Raw genomic sequence first — 19,470 nt, forward strand, 5'->3', positions numbered from 1 at the left:
GAGTAGCTGCAGCGGGACGGGGCCGGAACGAGAGACGGAGCCGGCGTGACAGGCGGCCGGCCGGGCCCACAGGGCGACGGGCAGCCGGGCGCTGTGCTGGCAGCTTCCCGCGGGCTCAGGTGAGAGGCCGCGGCCCGGGTCAGGAGCGGCTGCCCGTGGCCTGGTAGCGCTGCGCGGGGCGGGCAGGGCCGGCCGGCTCCTGTGGTGGGGGGCGGCGGGCTCGGGTCCCGGGTGCTCGGCGCTGAAGGGTGGAGGGGAAGGGCCGCTCTGGAGGCGCGATCGCTGCGCGGGCAGGGCCTGGCAGGGAGCGCTGAGCTGCCTGAGCCGGTGGGTCGTGGGTCACCTGCCGCCTGTGGCCGCGGCCGTCCCCGCCCCGAGCGCGCTGCCTCCCGCCTGCCCCGCGGAGCCGAGCGCGGGCACCGACCCCGCGGGGACGAGCGGAGTCCCCGCGCCGCTGGCGGAGCGGTGCGAGCCCGGGCTCGCTGTAAATACAGTAAATACTTTGCCCGGAGGACTGGCCCGTATGAGGCTGTCCTGGGGTTTGTGCAGCGTATAGGCTGAGTTTCGCCTGTCGGCAGGTGGCAGATCCCCGTTCGTGGATCTCGTTCCGTGAGTGTTCGTTAGGAATTCAGCTGCAGCTCAGTACCGAAATGGGGAATAAAAGTCACGAAGGTGATTTGCAGTGAGGGCAGTTACTCCGTGCGCAATGCTTCATTGCATTTGATCTTCCCGTTGTTTTTATAACAAATGCAAAGGTTGGTTGTGCCTGAAAAATGTTGGGGTTTTCTCCTTTTGTTTGGTGTGACTCAGTTTGTCCAGCATTTATTTTTTCTATGAATTCATCCTGATTTGGGACAGATGGATGTGATGGGGTTGGGTGGCATGAAGTACCCATGCACCTGCCTGTTGCCTTGGTTCCCAAAGGGGAATCCAGGCTTATTATAGTCAAAATAGTGGTAGAATGTACATTGCAGTGCTGTATGGTATGCACCCATATCCATACATCAGATGCAGTTATGAATTAGTTCAAGGATAAATTAATGGATTTACATCTTGCAGTTAATTGTTTTACATGAGTGAGAATTAAAGAATGGTGGGGAATCTTTGTTTTGGATTTCAACAACCTTTATTTCGACATTTTGGATATTTTGCCTTATTTCTTAGTGCAATGTTGATTGTTGCTTACTACCTTGCCAAGTAATTGTCCTCATCATGCAGACAATATCATTGCTGATGTACATCAGGATGAAACCCTTTATCGATTGTAAGGGGCATTCATGAAAAGGACACATTGATCATCCAGATTTTTTTAAGATTAGTCCCAGGTTTCATGGACTTAGTATCAGTAGCATTAATATTACCCATGAAATTCAAAGAGGGAGAAATCAGAGTTCTTAATGATTTGTTGCATGTCCTATGTTGCTTGTCCAAACACTGTTACTCTTCAGATTTTGTACTTGTCTCATTTATTACCTTTTAATTTTAAATGAAAATCTCATTGTGGGTGACTGACTTTATTGCCACTTGGTTATTAATTTTTCTAGAATTAGCAGACCAGTCTTAAAAGAACAGCACAAACCAGTTTTCCTGCAGTAGAGAACTAAAGTTGCGTATTTCTGATCTGGTTAAATTGTCATAATTTGTGGTATCACAGATACTACACAAAACAGATATTTGGGGGAGGGCATGGATTTTCTAGGTGCATTGTTCCTGTCGGCATAATATAGAGCTTTTGCTGAAGTTGGTAATAACAATCTTTTTTATGGAGCAAGATGTACTATTTTAGCTTACAGTCAAATGTTGACATGAGAATTTCTACAAATTTACAGTTGGATGGATGTAAACATTAAACCACACTATTTTGAGAAGTAAGTTTCATGGTACTCCTTGCTCAGTAGCTAAATTAAACAATAGTTTGCATACTGTCAAGTTGGAGAGGAACAGGTTGGACAGGGTCTACCAGGCTTGAATTTCAGATTCTAATGCTTCAAACACTGGAATGCTGTTAACATTCTCACCTAGTGGCTTTTCCAGGCTACTCACTGCAGTTAGTCTGTCACCCATAGCAGTGGGCACTTCTGATTTAATGAATACTACAGCTTTTTTCCACCGCCTGTGTAGAGAAGCTCCCTTTCAAAATTACACAAAGAAATTTGAACATGCACTCACAGGCATTTTCGTCATAATATCTCTGCAGTTAATTTTGCAGAGCCTTTTATAGTTTTGAGAATCCTAGCACAAGATGGTGTTTCATTGGTACTAGAGAAGGTTCAATGGCTGGGAGTGAATGAAACCATGGAAAAAGCACAAGATCTAAACCCAAATAAATTAGATTTATGATTATCTTAAACTCCCTAGGATTGATTTTATAGTCCTTTAGCATATACAGTATGCCCATAGAGTAGCTGCAGAATAAAATCTCTGAGAGCTGGAAATGCCTATAGCTCCTTTTTAGAATACTCCATGATCCTTTTCTCTACCATTTATCAGGCTAATGAAAAGTTCCTTTATACAGGGACATTAGCTTGTGTCTGATAACTGTTTGGTCTGAGGCTGCAAAGTTAGGAGTTGCAGGTGCTTTTCCATAGCACAATTCATAAAGTAAACTGTAATAATAAAATGTCACATACTGTAATGAAACTACTTAATAAAGGAATTCTGCGTTTCGGTAATTTATTTCCAGGTATGTTCTCAACCAAACGTCAGATACCAAACCAGTATGTAGTTATTCTGGAGCTTATTTTGTTGATTTCAGACACAGTTTCTTTTATCTAAAAGTCACAGTCCCTGCAATTAAGACAAACTCCACCCTTAACATGCTTGCAGTCATATCTGTTTCTGCTCCTGAGTTGGCCTATTGAAGCCATAACTGCTATTTCTGATTTAAATTTGAGTATTTGCAAGATTGAGGTCTCTGCAGCTAGATTCCTGTCTTTTTTTATAATATATTTTCTTAAAACTCCTAGTCTGATTTCTTCAAATAAAGTTGTGTCACTTCAGCTGACATGGAAATTGGAGAAGTATCTATGGAGCCACAGCATTAGTGTATTTCTACATTTCCCTGCGGGGGAATAGTGAAGGTGGAATATAACTGCAGCAATAGTTAAGGCACAGCAGCATAACTGTGCTGCTTCCAGCACTGTGCTGAAGTTTGCTTGGGGCTTGGCTTATGCTGTTGCACACAACTGCACTGGAGTGAATTATTCCATAACACACGTAACTTTTTAAGGAGTTTTATTTAGTATGTTTATTGCCTTTTTTGTAAAAAACCCCTTTATTTGCAATTTAAAACTAATCGGATTATTTGTCCAGATTTCTAATGCAATCAAATTAATAGTACCAGGGAGCAAACGTGTGCATGTCCAAATAATGTTAGTGTGGTTGATTTTAATCAAGTTTGACTGAGGTGTACAGGTGTCAAAAGTAAGTTGCTACAGGCTTTTTGGGATTAAGGAGCTATGAAGAACAAACAAACTCCATCTGTGTCTTGAATAGGGAAAAAGCTGTGGTGTAAATGCATGTATTGATAGACACCAGATAACCTATGTAGACTAAAATATTGCCTTTTAAATGTGTGTAATACCATGGAAAGAGTTTTAGGTCATACAAGCAAGCACCTCGTATCTGAGCAGGACATTTGAGCTGATTTGTCTGTGCTCACTGGATTATTTGTTATGCCTTTTGCTTCTTTTGTTGTTGTTTCCTTGACTTGGTAAACATCATCTTTATCACAACAGAATCTTTTTGCTTCCATTTAGATAGCAATAACATTCTCTATTTTTCAAAGAAGCAGTTTTACACAATAATATACCAATGAGTTGAATATAAGACAAATAAGACCATAATTGAAAAAAGTATTTCTGCAGATTTCAGTATATTTGCTGATGTGCTATTTTAGGTTTATTTTACCTTTAAGTTTAAGAAATAGTGCTCTTTACACCTTATTTGAAAGAGAGACTGAACAAATATCCTTGAATGTTGCTTTTGAATATACTGCATGGTACTGACTCCTGGAAATAATTTCTTCTTGCATTCTCTCTTCATCTTTGCTCACACTGATAAGGAAGATGAGTGTCTATCTCATTTTTTCATGGTTTGTTTGCTGCCTTTGTTCCTTCTTGTGTATACATTATCAGAGAGACAATTGTATAAACGCGACATAGGCTTCAGAACTTCTATCTCGCAGAATAGGCAAGTCAGACTTTTTTTTAATGACAATTTAGGAAACTCTGGAAGTATACACTGCAGGGGAAGATGAACTAAATTGGAAGCTGCCAGAATCTTTTAGCTCTTAAATTTGAAAGGTGACGTAAAAAAATCTTCCTTGTACAATTTTGTTAAAGTATAAAAAGATGGTATCTTGTTTCCTTCCCCTGCATTAATACTTAAGTTCATTAATAGTTAGATCATACAAATAGTAATGCCAGCAATCTAATGGGTAAAATACTGAATTTTGAGCCTGTATTTTGAAAAGCATAGTGTAGGAAAGAACAATTTTTTTTGCTTGTCATCTGTATAATACATATCTATTATTTTGCTGGTCTGGGATCTTACGTAATCCTTCCTTTCAGAAAATGTGTAGTTCCGTGAGCACTGGAAATAAAGGAGTCTGGTTTCCTTCAGATTTGTTTCTCTTTGTTGATTGATACTGATACATAAGGCGTGGACCTTTCCTGTCAGGGGGACAGTATATAGATTCTCTGCTTTATTCAATTACCCATTTTCAAGAAATGGTTGAATTTATTTGTTACATCTAATGAAGAACAATCAAGAGATTCAGAAGTTTCTGAGGAGGAGTAGAAGCAATGACGTATAATCCCATAGGCACGCAGGCACAGATACGTGTATGCAGTGTGAATGTGTGTATAACTGCAAAGCCCTGGAAGTTATATTTCACTATTCTTTTTGTGGCTTGCTCCTGTATCCTATTGGATCCTTAGAAGTTATAGTGTTCAACATGTACCTTTTGTTAGCAGAAATTGAGAGGACTCTGAACCCTTGTTTTTTTCTTGTCTTTGTAGGGTAATACATTGGTGCACAGTTGAAACCATGGAGTCCATGCTGAATAAATTGAAGAGTACCGTTACAAAGGTAACGGCTGATGTCACCAGTGCGGTCATGGGAAACCCTGTTACCAGGGAATTTGATGTGGGCCGTCATATTGCCAGTGGAGGTAACGGTCTTGCATGGAAGATATTTAATGGAACTAAAAAATCAACAAAACAGGTGAGTTATCAAGTAAAGACATACGTTTATAAGCATTAGATAACAGATTGATAGGTAGCAGTTGGTAAGTGGCAGTTAAAACCAAAATCCAACTGGGCAAACTAATGTTAAGAGTAGCAAAGGGGAACAAAAACCTCAACACTATTTAAATACAGTGTTCTCACCTATATAGGTGATATTTGCTTTAAGCTTTCACTGCTGGAGAAATAAGTGGTTCTGCATTCATAACATAGAATTTGCGACCAAGATCAAGAATTCATCTGAGTTAAAAGTGATCTGACAAAAAGGAAGAGGTTTTTTTTAAACATGGATGGGCTCCCCAGTTGGTTGTACGTTGCAACATTTTTTTGGCAGCAGTACTGGCTTTTTAAGTTTAAAATAATTGTGAAGTATGTCATCATTTGTTGTCAGGAAAAGACGCTGTAGTTTTTTGCTCAGCTGCCATACAGAAATTGAAACGTTAGAAATGTTAAGTCATGAGATACTGTAACAGGAAGGCATGGGATAGAGGAGGAGGTTGTGAAGGAAGTTGGTTGTGCCTTCTCTGTGCAGATCAGTATTGTTCCCTTTTAGTTTCCTTGAAGTATTAGGGTTTAGAGCACTAATACACAAACTTCTGACTCACTTGAAGTCACATGTGTAAATGAGTATGGGATTGTGACTTTAGAAGAAGGTTTGCCAAAAACAGAGTTTAAGAATTGTAATTATAGAAAATTATTTTGTTTTACTGGAGAAATGTGAAAAGTTTTTTTTCAAACTTGGAGAGGAAGTAGAATTTTCAGCATGTAAATGGAAGTGTTAATAAATTGTGGCCTTCAGTTAAACTTGGTGCTGAAGTGATGTGAAGTCACTTAGGCAATGAATCAGCTTGCTGCAGATGTACCAAAAAGAAATGGACACAAAGGAATAACTTTGAAAAATGTATATACAGTCTATTAGATGATGGGAAAATAAACTGTAGCAAATAGAGGAGAGATATAATATGCAGAATAAATAATCTATGAAGAATGTGTGATCTTATTGTGACAGTGTTGGAATAATGTTTAATCAGGTACTTTTGCCGTGTCTTGAAGCATCTGTTTAGCTGTTTCAGAGCTCTGTGCATCTAGTATTTACAGAGTTTACCCAACATACCAATTGGTTAGGGCTTTTTTTTGGTCTTACTCAACTATACAAATAATTGGTAACATTGGAAGTATGGTAGTTTTGATAGGTTTTATATGATCTATGTGTCCAGTAAGCATTTGACCTGTAGCAGGTGTAGCTTTAAGTTCTGGAGAGTTGTAGCAAGTTTCTTCCCTTGTGTATGTACAGAATATATGTAATTGGGTACCTGTCGATCGTGTTTTTCAACCTTTGAATGGGTGTTCTGACCAATTATTTTACGGAGCTTTGGTTCAGTTGTTACCACATGTGATCCTACCGTATCTCTGTAAACCCTGACTAACATCTGTACATTTGTGTGCCATCATTAGTCATGAAAAATACAACAGCAGTTGTACTGCTGGGAATTTTAGGTGGCTGCTGATTTGGCAGGAAATTAACCATTCATTATTAATATTAACAGTTAGGTAACATCATGACAACATTCTGTTTGCCATTGCACAACAAAACTGTGCAGCAATACAAACAGTTTATGGTGTGTTGTAATGCAGTATATCTATTCTTTAATATTATTTTTTTTATTTCTTTCACGTGTACCTTTTGAATGTTTGCTGGGCAGTATGGATGTGGCTGGCTGTCATGCTCCAAGTGGTAGCAGTCACTTTTGTGAAGTGATGCACATATTTGCTGTATTGCAAGTGTGTATATCTAACTTGAAACTACAAGTGTTTAGCTTTTTTTACAGTAAATGTGAATTGTATTCAGAGAAGCAGGATATAAGGGCTTAATTGCCCATGTTGTTGTGACTTTACAACAACACAAGTAATAGTTTAAGTCATTGTAGCCAGATAAAACAGCTAAATTTGGAGGTTTTAGCTGTACAGCAGATCCCACCAGAAATCTTTGTTTTCAGGATGAGTTTGTCAGTGGACAGTTACAAATATTCCATCTCTGGTGACAATGGATATCTATGATTGTATTCTTTTTTCTGAGATCTGCCTGGTTGTTTCTCCAGGATTTCTGAATGTTTGTGTGGGGTTTTTTTAATGTACCTTGTCTTTTCTTGCTTGCTTTGTAGGTGACTGAACCTAACAGAATGTGAGGAAATTACTCACCTGTGTGCCTATGTTTATCTGGTTCTATATTGTAGCTGGTTTGCTGCTGTTTGTTTGAAAGATTTATGACTCTGGTTATATATGGGCATATAATTTTACAGTATGCATTTCAGCTCATCTTGGATTAATTAACTTAGTCTTTATGGACTTATATATTTTCTGGCATAATATGGCACTTGTCCTTTCTTCTGCTTCTGTGTCTGAAAGTGCAATCATGAATAGATGGGGTAAGGTCACCAAGTTCTTGTTGGCAGCTCAGTTGTAAAACTAGCAGAATTCATCGATAATGATTTGCACTTCAAGACTACTGTAGTTGTGTTTAACTTTTATTGTGGTAGTACTAATGTATTATGGTAGGTAGGTAAGTCAACTTTCTGTTGTTTTGCCTGTGCATATAGTAACTTTGAACTTAAAGCTTCCTGTTATTCAAACTTTAAAGGCTGATAAATTTTAAAATTGAAATAGTTGTATTGCATACCTTATGACTGAAAGAAACTAGGGGGAAAGTAGGGTTATAAAAAAACATTGACAAGTTTATAGAAAATAAAACCCCCAAAAGAGGGAGGAAAATCTTTTTCTGGCAAAAGACCAGAGTAATACTGGAATGCTTTCCTGTGTTTTAGTTCAGAGACTGTTTTGCTTATCTCAGTGGGAGGCTTTGGTAAAATATCATGTGTTTGCATGTTGAGTTACATTTAATTTTTCATTTAAAAAAATGTGTGAGTGCATATGAGTAAAATAGAGGACAAAAATAAAAGGGAAAGCAAACATAAAATTTCTAAAATCAAGCACTTTGACTGCTACCTTTAAATTTCCTTTGCTTTTGTGTTTACAGTTTAGTTTTTAACATGATCAAATTTGAGTTTTTTCCATGAAAGTGCTACAGTAATTCAGTTCACAGGATAGATGGTGAACTGCATTTATTAAACATTTTGTGGAGTTGTTTTTTTTGCTTCCATGTTCTGTGCTTAGTTGCTGTCATTATTACTCCATGCTATTTAAAATTTCAGGATTTGAGTTTCTGTAATATATAGTGCTTGAATATTTTACATGTTTTATTAACATGCTTCCTCAATATCCAGTGGGATCAATAGGAAGAGGTATTGTTCCAATATCATTACATTTCTGCAGATTTTGGAGTCTTTACTTTAGAAATAATTTCTAGTTTTGTTTGCATCTCTTTTGACACACAAACCCATTGTCTTTTTGAATGCTTGCCTTCCTCTTGGGGTCAGGAGAGAAAGGGGCACACGCCTTGGTTGCCTGGTTGCCTTTTTCTGGTTCGAAAAAATTATTTCTCTCTCTCTTTCCCCCTTTCTTTCTCTTTTTGTAGTAGTTGCATTGACTAAGATAGGAGCAGAATTTTTGCATTCTCTTTAGTTTGAGAGGTGTTTATGTGGGTAAATAAGGACACATATTTTAAACTGTCAACGTGTGTTTCAAACTGGTGCATGTTTCATTAAGATTTCAGGATTGCAAACAGTCTGGGAGGATGTTGCAGGTTGACCCTAGCCAGCAGCCAAGCACCCACACAGCTACTCACTCACTTCCCTATCCCCAGCAGGATACGAAGAAAAACAAGAAAATTTGTGCTGCTCTTGGAGGGCAACAAAGAGAACAGCTGCATGAGGTGTGATGAAATCAACAATCTGCTCAGCCTAGTGGTGGAGCTGAGATCAAGTAGAAAGAAGTATTAGAGACTCTGAGGAAGAGATTGACTAGTGGAGCCACATGCTACCATACCTTAGACAAATGGACCTGCCCTCCACTTCACAAGAAGTAATGAATCCCCTACCCTCTCAGCACTGGGCAGAAGGAGGGGACCTTAGAGACTGAGGGGAGTGGAAACAGGTTTCTGCTCAGTGTGGCAGGTGAATTCCCTACCAACCTACCTTAGCTTCCCCGGTGCACTTATACAATTGATATGAGGCTCTGGAATCTGAGGGTCAGGGAAATGAGAACGTAGATGAGGGTTCTTCTGGCATGGAGGAGTTGCCTAGGGCAAGGCAACCAACCCCCCACATCACTTCCTCAATTAAGAAAAAAAGAAGTATAGTAGTCATTGGTGACTCCCTTTTGAGAGGAATTGACGGCCCAGTATGTCAACCAGACCCAACCCACAGGGAGGTGTGTTGCCTCCCTGGGGCCTGGGTAAGGGACATCATGAAGAAACTTCCCAGTCTGGTACGGCCCACTGGTTACTCCCCACTACTGATTTCCAGGTGGGTGCCGGCGAAGTCCCAACAAGGCGGCTATGGATAGTCAAGAGGAACCAAACGGCCTTGAGTCAACTGGTCAGGGGATCTGGAGCACAAATTGCGTTCTCTTCTGTCCTCCCAGTTGCAGGGAATGATGAGTTCAAACAAACCATGCAGGATTACATCAAGCACCAATAGAACTTAGAGCCATCATAAAATATTCAAACCATAGCTGATGTCTTATGCTGTCCAATTTAAATACTCACTTTCTGATTCTTTTGACTTGCTGTCAAACAGAAGTGCTTTCAGAAGTGCTGTCTAGTTTGAAATTTTGTTATTGGTCATGTACTGCTCAATGTATGTCTTTCATCCCCATTGTTGGTTCCTCTTTGCCTTGTGTCAATGTTAATATTTCATCCATCACACTTAGAGCTGGAGCAGGGAGCCAGTATGGATAGAAGCAGGAAAAGTGTACTTAGTTCAGTTAGTTATAGGTGTTCACCTGCTAATGGCTTAATGAAACCAGCTAAAAACCAACTTTTTGTGTATTGGGCTAAATTTCTTATTTTATATAGACTATTTCTACAAGTTTTTAGGGTTTTTAAATTAATAATGTAACTTCTGTGAGATTTTAATTAGAGTAATGGTTATAAAATGTGCAGTAGAAGAGCATAGAGCTCCTCTTGGGACTGAAAACTGTGTTTTCATATTTTTTTGTTGTTTCTAACCTTTATTATTATTCATAATGCTGTTGTAGCAGCATATAAAAGTCACTGTTCCATGATAAATATTTTAATTCCTTTTTTTGTCAATTGATATACTTCTCTTTAATGACTTCCAAGATGGTAATGTAATGTTGGTTTTAATTTCACATCGACCTCTGTAATTTCAAGGTTTCATATAAATATAAACTGGATTTTCTCTCACTCCATTGCAGAGGTTGGAGAGGTTTTCTCTGGTTTAACATTTCCGTGACTTCTTTTCACACATCTTTAAGCATTAAAAAATTCTTAATGTTCTAACATGTGAATGGTCTGATCAGATTAATAGATTACTGTGACTATAAATTATTTTTCACGAAAGTTTTGTTTGATATAGATTGTACTGGTTTGGGGCAGAACACTGAGACCGGATCTAGTTTAATAAAGCACCACTTGATATATTTAATGCAAAATGACTGCATATATACTCAGAATATTTTAACTGTTCATAGCTGATGTAAATGCTTTCATCTACTTAAAATCAAGCTGATTTCTGTCCTATGGATCTGCTGCTTTGTCACTGTGTAGGTAGTGCGTATAGTTTACGTATTACTATTTGCAAAATCAGGAGCATTAGTACCTTAACTCTTAAAGTACATACTTTAGAGGTTATATACAGTAACCTGTCCCGTGACTGGGACAAAGTAAGGACAATAAGTTTGTTTGTTTGTTTATTGTATTTGTGGCATTGTACTGTTGAATCAAAAAATTTGTGTGTGTGTAATTGTGTATAGGCTTGGGTTTTGGGTATGTTATATACTGATTAACTTTTGTTGATTATTTCTAGGAAGTGGCTGTTTTTGTCTTTGATAAGAAGCTAATAGACAAGTATCAAAAATTTGAAAAAGATCAGATTATTGACTCTTTAAAACGAGGTGTTCAACAGCTAACCAGGCTTCGACACCCTCGACTACTTACTGTTCAACATCCATTGGAAGAATCTAGGTAAGCTCTACTAAAGTTGAGAAGAGACATTTTTAATCATTGTTTTGGTATTGAATGTAAAATATCTGGAACACTGAACACACACATCTGATGAGATTCAAGTTTACTGTATTTATTCATAGAAGAATTGTTCTTTCTATACTCAGCACATTCAGCTACTGGTAGAAACACCAGAAGTACAAAACCTGTCCAGTTGCTTGCTGTGCTAGAAAGTGATGTAATGGTTTTTGGAGGGGATTCATAAAAGAAAGGTTTGCTTAGAATATTCGTGTGTGTAACATTGTGCAAGCATGCTATAAGATTTCTTTAGAATTTCAGGTCTTCCCAGAGCACCTATTCTTGAAGAAATCCGTCATGGGCTCCTTCTGGAGACACTGTACCTGGTCTTTTTCTTTTGTGTCTCCCAAGTAACATACAGTTGTGTTGAACCGTTGAACACTTTATTCCTCCTTTATGGGGGAAATGGATACTTGATGTACCTGCACAGTTGAAGTAGAGAAAGAAAGAAAGAAAGACCATATCTTTCTGAGCCTAGTGTGTAGGTAGTTTTCCCACTATTAATAGCATGTGTCTACTACAAATTATTGGTATTCAATATAATTATATTTATATAATATATATAATGATGTATAGATCTTTACATGCATTTATATAATGAATAACTCCTTATTTATACTAAATATTTAATATCAATATGTTTTCTTACAACTTGTCAGTTAATTCCATTAACAAAACTGGTAACCGATATTCATCTATATTTAACTTGTTATTGGAGAAAAGGATTAAACAAACAAGTTGAAAGTTAACTTATACTATCACTGCTACCCATTAAAAATAGTAGTGTGAGGAGTCCCAGATAATTTACTAGACATTCAATTTGTTACATTGTTTCCCTGTAAAAAGCATATGTGGTTTTGGCCATCATTTTTATTTTTAAAGTGTTTTCTTTTTTTTATCCTACTATTAATTTCATTCTCATATTATTCAGGAACCGTTAGAGAAGCTGCACTGTATGGCAGACATCAGCTTTTGCAATATTCAGTTACTTTAATTAGATTTACTGCATCCTTCCATTACTTTGGTTTGGACCCTTTAATTAGCTTCTAAAGCAGAAAATAAACGCTCGTCTTTTTATTCCCTCAAAACAACAGTAATCACAGAGTTTATGTTATGAAAACCACTGAATAGTTCCCTAGGTATTTTCTATCATCCGTGCCCTCAACCATAACTAAATGTATAAGCTCTGTGGTAAAGTTGAAGTCAGATTGAAAATGAATGACATTGTCTTTCTGTGCTCTGATTCTTCCTTGTGATTTCAACAGAAACAACTTTTATAGCCCTGGTTGTGCTAATAGACATGTGAAAGGTGTGTCATTAACAGAATGGTAGGGAGGAAACCAAGCAAAGAAGTTCTGTCAGGTTGGCTGACATCTATGATTCAGTATATTTTACTTTTCAGTTGTTTTTCCTTTAAAGAAGCAGTAGATAAAACTGAAATCTGGATGAGTAATAGGAGGTTTGCATGTTTCAGCAGCCTTATTTTATGTCAAAGGCCAAGCTTATTAATTATTAAAATACTTTAAAAGTATGTGGGAGGTCCGTGCTGAGACATTGTGATATTTTTATGGAAAGAACAAAAATTTAGGTTCTATCTTCTTGCCTGCAGCTTTATATTCAAAAATATATCTTTGTTACTCTTACTCAGTGTCTGTTCTCTCTATTCATACTGATGCAGTATTTAGTGTTCTCATGAATTAGTCATCCTTAAAGCATGTATGTGTGCTACTATCCATGTAATGCTTTCTCCAAAAAAAACTTTCATACAATTAGGAAGTGATTTGTAATGACTGTCCAGGGCCTCCACCACTGTGCAGACTAGTATGAAGAATGTGGATATAAAGAATGACTCTGTGTTGGAGTTTGGGAAACTAAGACATATATTGGTTTCAGCATCAATTTAGAAATTTGGAATTTTGAAGCACAGTGTTATATGTCTACTTTATGTGCAGAAGTTTGCTTCAAACACAGTTGGCACAAAAACGCATAAACAAGACCAGTAGTTTTACATGAAGAAAAGAATCGATAAAACAACTTAGAAAACAGTCACTTCATATGCAAACTGCAGTTCATACAACAAGTGTATTTGTGTTTGCAGCTCTTCTTTTCTACTACTTTGCAAAGAAAAAGAATATTCAGGTGCTACTTTATATTATATTAATTTTGTTTCTGATCATTGACCACATTAAGTATTGCTTCAATCAGGGACATGTCGATTTTAGGCACGGGTAAAAGCCTGATTTTACAAGTCTTAATAGTAGTAAGAATTATTTGCTTGATCTTCTTGGATCAGGACAAGAATATCTTTTTTTTGTTAAAACTTTTTATGAAGCACTGTGTGTATCATTAGTGATTTATGTGAATGTTAGAGAATAAAATAACTTAATTCTAGTATTTTTTTAATACTTCAGATATTGATATATTTCTCTTTAGTATAATATTATAAGAATTCAAAACCTGAAATATAATATGGTTTTTGGTAGCACCAAGTGCACTGGTAGGATATAATATGATGCTTGCATGGTTCTTTATTCACAATCAGGAGACTTATTACATTTACTTACAAGAAATTCTTTAATGCATTTCCTATACAGGGATTGCTTGGCATTTTGTACAGAACCAGTCTGTGCAAGTTTAGCTAATGTTCTTGGCAACTGGGACAACCTACCTTCTCCTTTACCATCTGATATTAAAGAATACAAACTTTATGATGTGGAGACCAAATATGGTTTGCTTCAGGTATGACAGGTTGTCCTTACAATTTTCATGTGCATTTAGTATTAATAATTTTTTTATGAAGTCTGTAAACTGACAAAGTTTTGTCTACCTCTAGTAAATCAAATAATTGCAAAGTGAGAGATAATAGTGTCCTGATCACTCTAAGTGGGAGAGAGGATTAACACTGGAGGCTCTAAGTTATTACTCTTTTTTGCTTATTTTTACATGTAAAACACAAAATTCAATTAATTTTTATTTTCTGTGTAAATGTCCATGCTACAGCTGTCTCTCCTCTATGTGAAACTTTACCTTCTGTGGAGGACCAGTAGCTCCCAGGTTTTGTTTGGCGAATATACTGATCAACTTTGTAAAGCATTTTTGTTCTTCTAAGATCATAGTGCGGCCTGAGGGGAGGGGGAAATGCACCACCACACTTATGCTGTGATGGACATTAGCTATCTCATCTGCTAATTATCCATCTGTGTTTAATTTTCTTCATGCATAGTTTCCAAGACGTAGGCTAAAATAGTGGTGAAAAATTGTTTCTTAGTTAATTTATGAATTTAATTGTGACTGTAGGAACAGAATTTTTATAAATGTCTTACAGGATGTTTGGGGAAATACTTAACCTGAAATAACGATCTTTTATTAACAGGTTTCTGAAGGCTTGTCATTTTTGCATAGTAGTGTGAAAATGGTCCATGGAAATATTACTCCTGAAAACATAATTTTGAATAAGAGTGGAGCATGGAAAATTATGGGCTTTGATTTTTGCATCCAGTCAACAAATCCATCTGAACAGGAGGTAATAATCTTTATATTTATCATCATTAAATTTCAAATTCAGATCTTTGTCTGAAACCAGTTTCATGACCTTGTGTTCCAGTACAGAATCATTTATTTAATATTCACCTCTATATTTTGGTGGCAGGAATTTTGAACATATGGCACAGGTCTGGATTTAATTGCTGCATTTAGTCATCACAGAAAAAGAGTCTGAATTGGCTCAGTGGAGTCAAAACAGACTAGTGGTGTTTTCAGACAGAGGCTGAAGCCTATGCCACTTGTGCTCACCTGCATGTTGGATGACATGCAAAGCTACCTAATTTAATCTGTTGCATCCACTCAGTGCCTGATTACTACGTCCTACAATGAATTTCCATCATAACATGTTTCTCTCTTACAGAGGTGCTTTGATTTTTACATTACAGTTCCCAGCTTTAATATTCAGACTTAAATGTGTCAGCTAATCACTCTAAGCTACAGACAGAGATTCTTAACAGTTTTGCCTTACTCTGATTCTGTTTGATTCATAATTGGATTTGAGTAGCTTAGTTATTTTTTGCTGCTTGAGTTTCTTATTGAAAATACTCTTTAAAAATCCCTAATAAATGTACTTTCTTTTACTTTTCTTCCTTCTCTTGTAGCCAAAGTTCCCTTGTAAGGAATGGGATCCAAATTTGCCATCCTTGTGTCTTCCAAATCCTGAGTATCTGGCACCAGAATATATTTTGTCTGTGAGCTGTGAGACAGCTAGTGATATGTACTCTCTGGGAGCTGTTATGTATGCAGTGTTTAATAAAGGGAAACCAATTTTTGAGGTCAACAAGCAAGATATTTATAAGAGCTTTAGTAGACAGCTGGATCAGGTATTCTGTTTGTTACTATTATTCATTGATTTTCATATTTGAAAAGTTATTGTTTTAAAATAGATTAAATATGTAGAACACTGTATCAGTGCTTCAGCATAAACCATCTGATAATGGTATCTTGCCTTGCACACTGTCATAACAAGAAAAAAAGAATCCTAGAAAAATATGGGAAATAAAAACATATCTAGAGAAGATTACATGTACCAACTTTATAAACTACAGATTGCATTTTTCATCTGAATTCTCTGTAAACCTGTTGAATACTGGTCTTGTGGAATAATGTTTACTTGTTGGAGTGAACAGTATGAAACATATGGCAGTGAATTACCTATGTAGGACCATTGAAAGAGGGCTGAGTTTGGAGTGATTTGATCACTTGACATGGTAATTGGTATCCACGTAGCTATCACTATTTTGCATTCTTTGTGGACTGTGCATATTAACAGAAGACAGTGTCATGGTTTAAGCAGTTAATTGGATCAGCTGACATAATGTCCATTCATATGCAACCTACCTTTGTCATAACTCCTTTGGGTGCCCATTGCCATAGCTGTGTGCCCTGTGTTTTAATGTTTGTAGACAACACCTCATGTAATGACATTTGCCTGTTTAAAGATCCCATGTTTGTGTTCTCTGATAACCTGAACTACAATGGGAAGTTGAAAATAGTGGAATGGGACCTGAAACAGCTAGACTGTTGGGAAACAGAGAGAAGACTATGAGGACTCAGAAACAAACGGGTTATAGAAGGGGAGATGGGAGGGATATCAAAGGTGTGGGTAGAAAAACCATCAAGTATAGTCCTGTTGTATACTGGAAATAGTTATATACAGGATTTTCTGACTTCATGGTGCATGTGCTTAAATTACTTACGCAGCTGAGCCGTTTAAGCTCCAGTACTCTTCAGAATATACCAGAGGAGGTGCGTGAACATGTAAAGCTACTCTTAAATGTAGCTCCAGCAGTCAGACCAGACGCAGATCAAATGACTAAGGTCAGTTCATGGAAAATAAAGTAGCCATAGGATAGAGGGGAAATAGTGTTTGATCTGTAGATCTATTTTAAAGTGGTTTTTGTTAATCATTTTAGTTGAAATGTTAAATGTTTTTGAACTATTTTGGAAATAATGTTTGTTGATGCCAGAAGTTGTCCTTATGCTGACCTTTGTTTATATAGAAAAAGTGGGTGCTGAGACAGAATTTAGAATAATTATTCAGTGCAACACTGTTTTATTCCTTTTCAATACAGTTGGAAGCTTCTCTATGCTATGTTTTTATACAATTCAGTCTTTAAAATTGTATTGGAAGGATTTTGAAATGATAAAATGATAAAGGGCTATAAATGTAAGCATTAACTTTTGGCTTATGATTTAAATATGCAGAAGAATAAAGTATATTCAGAAATTAATTGCAAGTAGGATTATGTAAGTTTTCATTTGACAAACCGTTGCTCTGCTTTCCTATCTGAAAGTAGAACTTAAAAGCATGGTTCTTCCTTTATCTTATACCCCTTTTTCTTATATCTGATAGCCTTTCAGGTTTCTGTTTATAGATTTGCTTTGCTAAATAATTTTATTCTTTTGCTGTCACATAAAAAGATCGTACGCAGAGAGAGAAATCAGTGTTTTAACAGTTGGAAGAAATAGTGAGTGAAGAAGAGAGGGGGAGCAGGTAATGACTTCTGTCAGCATATGTGCTGAAAGATGGCAAGTGAGGGAATTGGCAAATATTTCTCCAGTATCAACTCACTTGTCTGAAGGAATAAAACAAATCTGTAAATGGTTGTATTAAGCAGTTTGGTTTTATAAAGATGTTAAGTCTTTTTTGCCACAGGTACACTGCACACTGAATTGTAGAGTAGAGATATTAGAGCTTCCAGGGTTTCCTGGAGTTTCCAGGGGTGGTAGCCAGATCTCTGTGACTTAATAGGTAATCCCTTATTGTAATATTAAATAGCATAATTATTCCTAGGAGAACTTTTAATCAAAGTTTTTACTTTTCATTACATTTTTCTGTTGACAAAACATTATTTCATATACATTAAGTTAACTTAGGTGCACGTAACATACATGGGTTTTTTAAAAATACCAGGAAAATTCTGTCTGAATCAACCTGTATCTGTGAATATTATACTACTTGGTGTCTAAAAATGTTCTCATTTTTAGTTGCAGACACGTCATTGTAAAGGTTTCCTATAGGGCATTGAAAATGTAAATAGATGATTATATTTTGGAATTATTGTAGCAGTGTCAGTGTTGTCTCCTTCCAGATCACAAACTTTTAATCTTATCTTTAGATACCATTCTTCGATGATGTAGGAGCAATGACACTTCAATATTTTGATTCATTATTTCAAAGGGATAACCTGCAGAAATCACAGTTTTTTAAAGGACTACCAAAGGTTCTGCCAAAACTACCTAAGGTATGTTTGAATGATGTTTTGAAATAGCGAGTTAGAAAATATGTGAACATCTGTTAGCGTTCTGATTTTTGGAAGCTGGAATTTCTTTACTGTTGTACCATAGTAGACTGCAATGAGACTGTCAGAATAGAGCAGTAGGAAAGAAAGGGAGATTAGAAAACAACTAGTTTGGAAATACTCCTCAGCTTTAAATAATACTTTAAATGGAAAATGGCAAATCGTGCTATCAATATGTGTAAGGAACCATCATTTGCATGTCCTGTTGTAGTTCACCCCAGTTTAAAGGCAAGTTGTCTTCACTTGCAAGGCTTTCACTTTGTTTCCAGGTGCTATCATAGCTCTTGGAAGTCATATTGGGAGAAAAGGCAGCAAGATGATTGCTTCAAGTTTTTTTCATAGCAAGGCAGTACTTTAGTGTTGAATAGTCTAAAGTTTCCTTCCGTTAATAGACTAAGTGCTTTCTTGTGCTGGCAGTGCCCAGAAATCTCAAAGGCAAATGCCTGTCATTACAGATTTCTTCTGTGTGCTGTTAGACACTATGTCTAGACTGACTTCTTTTCCTTTTATGGTATACCTTAATTTATATAAACCATAATGCATATGTGATAGAAAAATAGTATTAGTTTAATACCTAATAGAATAATGGAGCTTCTCAACCATTGCATTAAATTTCTTTAATTCTGGTTTGCACTACACAGTGTCAAATTCAGACTTCATGTTTAATACTCTCTTCTTTTTAATTTAGTAATTTTCTCCTTTGATCAGAAATGGTTGCTGCTTTGAATTTGGAAATAGATGGCATGTATTTCACTTAACTTTAGACAGCCACGGACTGACCTAATCATCTTCAGGGCATTCTTTTTTTCTATTCCTGTTTTGAAAGTATGTTCTATGAGGGAAGTGGCTGTGCCCTTGGACTGTATATTTCTGTGTATTGACTTGAAAAGCATTTAAGGATGTCTGACTCTGCAGTAGACATCCACAGTGCAAATACCTGTTTCATCAACAAAATCCTATTTAGGGGATGTACCTGGAGTTTTACTGGGAAGTACAGTATCATTATGTGTTTGTTGAGTGAATGATGGGGAACAGAAAAAGGGATTATTTTCTGGGGGTGGTAGGGTCTTTTTTAAGGGTCTTTTTAAAGAAAGCATATAGAATAAAGTTTTCTTAATTCATGTATGTGATTGAAAGTCCTATTTTCTGTACAGTTTATTGCTTTGTTGAGTTTGTTGTACAGTTTGTTGTACAGTTTGTTGTACAGTTTGTTGTA

At 36.9% G+C, this 19,470-nt stretch overlaps 1 protein-coding gene across 3 annotated transcripts in view; it reads left to right on the forward strand.

Moving 5' to 3' along the window:
* The first annotated feature begins 6 nt into the window (after window positions 1-6).
* The window catches only part of SCYL2 (SCY1 like pseudokinase 2), a 32,627-nt gene continuing 13,163 nt past the window's right edge, over window positions 7-19,470 (forward strand). The window contains exons 1-8 of one of the 3 annotated variants that reach the window (XM_027679974.1): window positions 7-119; window positions 5,022-5,226; window positions 11,192-11,349; window positions 14,001-14,145; window positions 14,780-14,929; window positions 15,552-15,773; window positions 16,654-16,770; window positions 18,072-18,197. In XM_027679974.1, the coding sequence (XP_027535775.1) occupies window positions 5,050-5,226; window positions 11,192-11,349; window positions 14,001-14,145; window positions 14,780-14,929; window positions 15,552-15,773; window positions 16,654-16,770; window positions 18,072-18,197 (1,095 nt within the window). In that variant the 5' untranslated portion in view covers window positions 7-119; window positions 5,022-5,049. Of the gene's footprint in view, window positions 120-645; window positions 755-5,019; window positions 5,227-11,191; window positions 11,350-14,000; window positions 14,146-14,779; window positions 14,930-15,551; window positions 15,774-16,653; window positions 16,771-18,071; window positions 18,198-19,470 lie in introns of those variants that run through there. The other 2 variants (XM_027679977.1, XM_027679975.1) reach the window with 2 other exon arrangements.

The sequence above is a fragment of the Neopelma chrysocephalum genome, unplaced genomic scaffold, assembly GCF_003984885.1.
Source record: "Neopelma chrysocephalum unplaced genomic scaffold, ASM398488v2 Primary Assembly neopelma1_59, whole genome shotgun sequence".
NCBI lineage: Eukaryota > Metazoa > Chordata > Aves > Passeriformes > Pipridae > Neopelma > Neopelma chrysocephalum.